The following is a 7815-nucleotide window of genomic DNA, read 5'->3' as shown; positions in this document are numbered from 1 at the left end:
ATATATATATATATATATATATATATATATATATATATATATATATATATATATATACAAATATGAAAACCGATTTAAATGAAATGAAATTCAAAATCGTTGTAGGCAAATATTGCCTTTGATGCGTGAAGATGACAGCTAACAGAGGCTCGATTCATCTATTGAAATCAGTATCGATATTTAAAAAATAGCATTTAAAGATTGCAAATGTCCGATGATCCAAAAACATCTATGGAGCAGAAAGCATTTCCATTCTGTTGATGACCTAAAAAGCGAAATAGTATTGAGTTAATATTCAATACTATTTAACCAGTTTATTAATAAGGTAAAGCTATTTTCGGGCAGTCTCATTTTCCTACTTTTAGTTGTGCTATAAGGTAGAAACGATTTCACTAATGGAAACAATAACCTAATATCTTATTCGAACTTAAAATTTAATTGTTTAAAAATAAAAGCATATCTTGCATGGAGAAATATTCTCAAGGCAATCCTTGTTAAGCTTTTTTTTTTCATGCTCTTTTCCGGAATTTATTTGTGTAAGTAGAATGTACATTTTATACAATCAATGAAAAATTTCACGGATTTAACGGAACTATTCAATCTATTTAGTGCAACATTTTTCTTGATGAATTCAAGCCAGATAAATTTATTGAAAAATTTGATGCTTCTATGTAGAATAAACACAGCAAGACATGTAAAGTTGTCCCAGATGGAATGATGTGTATTGAATTTTGGGATCCAATTATTACCTGAGCAATTTCTGTAGGTTTTCCAAAGGGAAATTTTTTACTAGTAGGTGACGTAAAATGAAAAGTAAACGGTAATCCATTTAAAATTTTTGGATTGCAGAAATGCTATATATTTTAAGTTTAAATCAAAAATTGAAGCAGAATTTCCTTAGAACACATCTATGTCCAGCACAGTAATTTATCTGCTTCGGTAAAAGTTCAAGTCCAATCATTGAAAAAAATTGATATATCAGCAGTAATTATTGATACGAACTTGTAGGATACTGAAGAACTTGTCTATGCAAATGATGAATGACAACAGACAAAACTGATAACCGTTGACGGAAAATTTAACAACAAATTACAAGTGGAAATAACAATCTCGTTATAAAAAGGAAAAACATAAAGGAAGAATTGAAAGTACTGGTGAAATCAATAATTAACTTTTTTACTGAGAGTGATAAATCTTAAGTTTTAAACGAACTAATGAACGTTAAAATACCAATAATAAAAGTATACGCCAACACTCTCTGAAGCATATAACTGAACAAAGAAGAGAATTCAGCCATGCAACATGTCCAACAAGTTGAAAAATGAAAATGATTCATGTTTGTTGCCTATCGTAATTTAAAAAAAAGACATGTAATTAAAATTGCAGTAAATCATAATCATGAACCTCAAATACATCGCGATTTTTCATCTCAGTACCTAAAGCAATAATAATCATTTCGATGGATAAACAAAATCCTTTTAAATTATTAATTTGTAATAACCATTACAATCTTGCTTCGAATATAATACAATGGGTGAGGTATTCTTGGGTTGAAAAAGTGGTTCAATTACTTCCTCTATCCGTTTGAATTCCCGTTTGAATTTGCTCAGTTGTCTTATAGCAGTGGTGAAAGCACTTGAAAGTTCGTCCACTGTGAAACTGCGATCAATAAGTGTTGCAAGAAGACGAATTGCATCCACTGAGATCTCCGTTACAATTACTTCAACTACTGTTTGAGGTGCCAGTGCAGCAACCATTTTTTGCAAACAAGCACGAATTTGAGTCTAAAGAGCTTGAAAGAGGTTTTAATTTAAATTTGCATTAATATAGAATTAACACGGCAGAAAATTCAACAAAATACAAGACTGATTTATAGCTCTGTAATCATTTTCTCTGCTTATTATTCCAAACTACGGTTATTTTTAAAAAATATGCAGATAAAATAAACGTCTCTTACTTTTTCCTTTTTTAAAAGATTTTATTCCATTTCGGGTAAATCGGAATTAACATTACTTAACATTCAAAGAATATGGAAATTTATTTTTATGTCAGAAAGAGAAGTTTCTCTCTAAATTGCCGGGATCTATAAGAAATACCTACCTCATTTCTTTTCCGGATATGAGCAGCAGGTTTCTCGATTAAAGCATATCTTATGTTGAGGTTAGCAAGAGTAGCAGATACTGGCAGTGTGTTTACTGAATGCTTAACAGGCGAATTGTTATTTGGTAAATGTGGAAATGCTTCCACAAAGGACACACCACTTCGGTAAGCTTCAAGCTTGCTCAACATTTCATCGAACGTAAGCTTTCCTAAGTCAACGCCATTAACACGAGCTAATACTTCATCTTCGCCGTATACCATCAGCAACAACTCAATATTCGTCTCGTTACAGTGCATCTATGAAGAATTAAATAAATTGAAACCAAATTAAATCAGATGTTGATGCATCACCTATATCATTAACAGCACAACTCAAAGACTGCAGTCGTTTCCAATTATAAATTGATGAACCGACCAAAAATGGGAATGCGGACGACGGAGGGAATAAATCGTTTTAAAATTCCAGCCTTAATTTCACCGGAACTGTATTTCCTTCTAAATTCTATTTATATTCGTAGTTTAAAATCTCCCTCGTTTTTTTTCCTTCCTTCCATCAGCCGGAACTAAGTGAAAGAAAACTACCAATGACGATACTTTAAAAGAAACAAAAAATGAATTCTTAAAAAATTAGAAAATAGGTTTAAGTGTGTATGCTAGGAATTTGAATAAACCTTACATCAAGCTCCGCTATTTGCATTGGAGCGACCGGATGATGTAAAATATCTGCTTGGATTCCACGCGACCACATCTGTTTCACCAAATTTGCGGTTGTTTTTAGGAGTTGGTCAGAGACTGAGCAAACCAATGCTTGACCGGAAACCGATCCAAAATCTAATAGGTTAGAATTAATCTAACTTTGCACTTCAGAGAGGGAAGTGTTTGAAAAATTAAATTAGAATCTAAGATTACACGGATTATACTGCTGACAACACCATCCACCAGTAGCATGGAATGGTTTGAGGACCGACACAATGACCTCTTTGTCAATAACTGTCACCTTCATTACTTTCTTCATTTCTTTTTCTTGGAGAAGAGAGAGAAGGAAAAGTAAAATGAAAAGTTCGAAAAAAAAAGAAAAGTACTTTTATAATGAAATTAGCATCATTTAACATTCCAGCAAATTGCGAACATATTTTTGTTATAGACCAACAGATTTACAGCTAATAACTGTACGCGATCATACGGCCTAATTGAGAGTCCTGGGTAAAATTACCTGGTTTATTTCTACAGCAAAACTGAGCAAGAATATCAAGCGGTAAACTGCATCCAACTGCACACAGAGGACTGGGAGGAACTAGATCCTGTGCATGACGCTCGTCCTCAAGCAAGGTATCGTATCGACCTGTATGTGAAAGACGGTTACACCTCTTTGCTGGAGATTAAAAAAGCTAAATGATAACAAGTTAACCTCCAGCACCAATGATGACAGGTTGTATTCTCTGCCTATGAAGGAAGAGTACTCGTATTTGAAACATGAGGCCGCTGCAGTATGTATGTGGTCGATAACAGAAAGTGCCATCAAATAAGATGTGTTCAGTCATATTATCTGGAAATAAATATATGCTGAATATATACCAGATCGCTCTAGATAAAATGAGAAAATACATATCGTCGAATATTATTATCCATTTACAACAAATGGAAAATTTCTTGCATTATTTCTCCCTCCTAAACAACCAAAGTCGGTAGATATTTCATAAAAAAACAAAGGAAGACTCGAAATTTGGACTATAAAATAATGAGATCTTTCTGTGGAAAAATTTGGAAAATTAGAACATTTACCAATAAAACATTCCAACAAAACAGCTAAATCTGTGAGGTCATCTAACGCCTTCTTAGCATGCCTTCGGACACGATCATCTCGACAGTTTACCAGACATTCTGTCCTTGCCACTAACGCTTCTAATGTGCAACCATCGCCTTCCAAAACATTGAGTAGTGAGTTTGCTTGATTAAACGACATTTCCGTACCGACCCGAAGTCGCTCGATTTTTTGTTCATGACTAAGCATTTCTGAAATCAAGAAATCAAGAAACTGCATAATACTCAATATTTAGTGCTGCAAATCTCCAGTTATCAGTGAGTCGAACATAACTTGTTTGCTAATAGAACTCACATGTTTTAGATATTTCTACCATCCTTTTTTTTGTGCTTTCGATGGTCTAACTCACTTTAGATCACCGATATACAATACGTGACAGCCTATCACTAACAAATAATCAGTTTGCTTGAACAAATAATATACATATATTTCCGCAGGTTACTCAGTATTGGTTGTAGTGTCGGACTATAAGAAGAAATGGAAACCTAATTTCTAACAATAAAGAACAACAGCACTGTGATAAAACTCGAAAACTAACTATTTGATGTTGCGATTGAGTAAAGAATATTTAGTATTTTGTTTTGTGTGTTAAAATCGCCGAAACCGAGATAGAGAGCAGTAGCAATAACTAAATCCCGATGTCCCAACCGGATTTCCCATTTACGCGACGATATAGAATCAAGCTGATGAGCCGCCTCGACCGTAATGCAAAGTATATCGGCAGTAAGCATTTGAGCTGAACTTGCCGGACCGATAGCATCAATGGCAAACTCGATACGTTCAACAGGATGCATGCTAACTGCAAATATAATACGTGTACGAGGACAACCAGACCACAAATATATTTTTTTTAATTACAAGAACCGGAATGACCCTGTAAGTATATCACTGTCATTCATGCCAATCAATATCTAAATTAAAGCTTTACTATTAATGAAATGCTGAATGTCTTATTTGTCGTCAGGGGAACGAAAAACATTATTTATAGACACTTTATATGATTTATATCATAACATGCATCTCACGTAGATGTGCAAATTATAACTTGCAGTTTTGTAGCCTGAACAATCCATAAGAGTCAGCCGCAATAGTTAAAACTAATATTAACAATATTTTAAAAAATGCGCAAAATAATATTCTGAGGGCTTAAACAATGTTGTGGGTTAACATTTCAACAATGTTGTGGGTTAACATTTCAATCAAGTGATAGTCGAAATTACCGACTAAAATATAGTATGTAACATTTTAATTTCAACAAAAACCAACTCTTCCATATATAAATAAGCATGTCATATTTTTCAAGAACAGAAATTTTACCAAGAGCATCGGGACGACCAAACACTTTACCACAACCATATCTTTTCAAACGATTTACTCCATTACGAACGCAATAACGTGCGAAGGCTCGTCGTAAGTCATACTAAAAGCATTTCATTCACAAGATGACCTTATTATTACGATAATAGCAAAGGAGGACGTTAAGCAAAGTTAATCATTATACTTGGCTCAGTATTTTCACTCGATTATTTTAAGTCAATCATCAATGCTTTACACATGTCCCAACGAAACCAATCATATCATAACGTATCTTATAGGATTTTTGAACCTTCCCGTATGTATGGCTTAACACTTATCAATCAATTCTAGTTCCATACCGATAACATTACTGTAATTCCATTTTCATCAATAAATCTACATGCATGTGATTTTGAATTTATCATTTCAGTTGCATTTTTGGCATTGAAGGGTGTAATGGAATGCACATCGAACGGAATAAAAGCATGTGTTGAACAAATACGGCACAATTTATTGCGTAAATATTCAATAGCACGTAGTCGCGGTAAACTTAACCAATCCTAAAATAAACGAAACTGACCTGTTTCAATAAAGTAGTTTACGGTTAACGATTTGTTCCATTTAAATTGGAACGGATTAAATAAGTTAAGTTTTGAAAAATGAATTCAAATCGAGCGAATTTATTTGAGTTGTGCATTTAATCCTATAATTAATCTGTCTTGAGAGAAGTAAAAATTTAAGTTCAATAGTTTGATTAAACAATCCCTGTTCGTCCTTTTCGTTGACTTTTTTACCGTATCTTTGCCAGTTTATCAAAGTCAAAAAACCTTGTTATATGTCATACAGTATGGCTAAAAGCGAGATGATAAATTTGACAATATGTTTTCGACCGAATAGCAGATGAAACTGCTTTTAATCTCATTTTTTGCTTCTATGAAATAATGAGGATGAATATTGTCTTACGGCTGAACATATGCCTCGATCATAAAGATAATCTGCCGCTGGTAATACCGGATTAGCTATCAATGTATCAATTATCCAATGATGCAAGCGTCCTCCGCTCCGAATAGTTTGACAAAACATTTTCTGGAAACACAGCAAGATAGTCATTGTGGTGAATATCAACTACCGAATGTAATACTCAATGAACAGATAAGGTAAAGTGATGCAAACCTTTTAATCTCAACCAGTAAAAAAAATTTGTTCATAGGACGGTAGGTGCTTGTTTTCGTTTTACGTGATGCCTTAAGTCCAGTAATAGAGAAAAGGTTTAGTATACTTGGAAATCATTCTCTTCAATTTCTGCTACTGGAATACGATCACTGTCCAGAAGGATCTGTACCGATGGCCGATCATCTGGTTGAATTTCCAGCATCCATTTGATCAATTTCTTGGCAGCTTTTTGATGTATCTAAAAGACCATAGTTAACATATTTCATTGGAAAAAATATCATGTCTGCTAATAGAACGATTTCACCTCCAATATGCCATTCCCGAAATCAGAAGGAAAATGACCGGAACCACGCAGATTTTTTATTACTGCTATTCGTTCCATGCCAGGTAGAAGAGGTCGATAGAACATTTCAAACAAAACTACGCCAAGACTGAAATGAAATGAACATTGATGCGCAGATTTAGGAAATGTAGAGATAATGGAAATAATTAGCTGAATGAGAAATGATCAACAAAAATGAAACTGGAGGTATTCATCTGAAACAGAATTTCAAAAAGTGCTTGAATTTATCCTCCTCAGTAAATCATTCTAAACTTTGAATGGTTAGTAAACTGAATTAGTGAACAAGTGAATGGCGTAAGTTGTACATCAATGAATTCGATAAAAACCAGAACTTATCAACATAAATAAATCAATTCTGACAAGAATGAAATTAATTAGTAATTAAAATAGCCAAAATAAGTGTCAAAAGTTAAATAAATAATATGAATAAATGAAAGAATCACTACTAACCTATACACATCGATTTTTGTTGTGTAGTCGATGCTTCCACTAGCAGTTGAGAGTAATTCTGGTGCAATATAGAGAGCTGTACCAATATCTTTGGTCATCGAAAAACTCAAATCGGATTCATTCAAAGAAGATAGATTTCTCGATACAATATCTCGAGTTGCAAGACCAAAATCACCAATTTTAGCATGATCGCTTCCATCTATTAGGACATTCATCTACAAAGGAAACGGAATAAACGTCATGATATCTTGAATTTAAGTGGTGTTTTGTTTTATCCCAGTACTGCAATAAATAGTTCTGATCGATTCCCCTGCAGCCAGATAAGATATAACTGCTAATGATGAAAAAGCGAATGAATTTTGAAGAATAAAAAACAACGGGAAGATAAATCGTTAAATAAATGTCTAGAAAACAACTGGCTGAAAGAAAAGAGCTTTTACAATGAGTTCATGGTCTGCAATTTACAAACATGTAGCAGTCTTGAATGATTCCTTCTAGCAACACAAATCGAAACAGTCGATGACTTTTCTTTATTCAAATAAACCATAATAAATGTTTATTATTATTACTCCCTACACTTTCATCGCAAAAATCTCAAAATCATAAAATGTACCCGAAAATTTGAGTATCT

General features: G+C 33.4%; 1 protein-coding gene across 1 annotated transcript in view; it reads right to left on the bottom strand.

Annotated features, from left to right (window-relative positions):
- Positions 1 to 1374: 1374 nt before the first annotated feature.
- Positions 1375 to 7815, bottom strand: part of LOAG_16335 (PEK/GCN2 protein kinase) — a gene marked incomplete at both ends in the record, with an annotated part of 12936 nt that continues 6495 nt past the window's right edge. Inside the window, 14 exons of the mRNA XM_020448987.1 lie at positions 1375 to 1436; positions 1502 to 1784; positions 2101 to 2397; positions 2777 to 2931; positions 3314 to 3442; positions 3509 to 3646; positions 3883 to 4113; positions 4461 to 4721; positions 5240 to 5342; positions 5578 to 5778; positions 6182 to 6304; positions 6498 to 6629; positions 6696 to 6822; positions 7185 to 7399. Of these exons, the coding sequence (XP_020305810.1) occupies positions 1375 to 1436; positions 1502 to 1784; positions 2101 to 2397; positions 2777 to 2931; positions 3314 to 3442; positions 3509 to 3646; positions 3883 to 4113; positions 4461 to 4721; positions 5240 to 5342; positions 5578 to 5778; positions 6182 to 6304; positions 6498 to 6629; positions 6696 to 6822; positions 7185 to 7399 (2457 nt within the window). The remainder of the gene's footprint in view (positions 1437 to 1501; positions 1785 to 2100; positions 2398 to 2776; positions 2932 to 3313; positions 3443 to 3508; positions 3647 to 3882; positions 4114 to 4460; positions 4722 to 5239; positions 5343 to 5577; positions 5779 to 6181; positions 6305 to 6497; positions 6630 to 6695; positions 6823 to 7184; positions 7400 to 7815) is intronic.

Source organism: Loa loa, assembly GCF_000183805.2.
Source record: "Loa loa unplaced genomic scaffold supercont3.136, whole genome shotgun sequence".
NCBI classification, from domain to species: domain Eukaryota; kingdom Metazoa; phylum Nematoda; class Chromadorea; order Rhabditida; family Onchocercidae; genus Loa; species Loa loa.
This window is presented reverse-complemented; position numbering and strand designations above follow the sequence as displayed.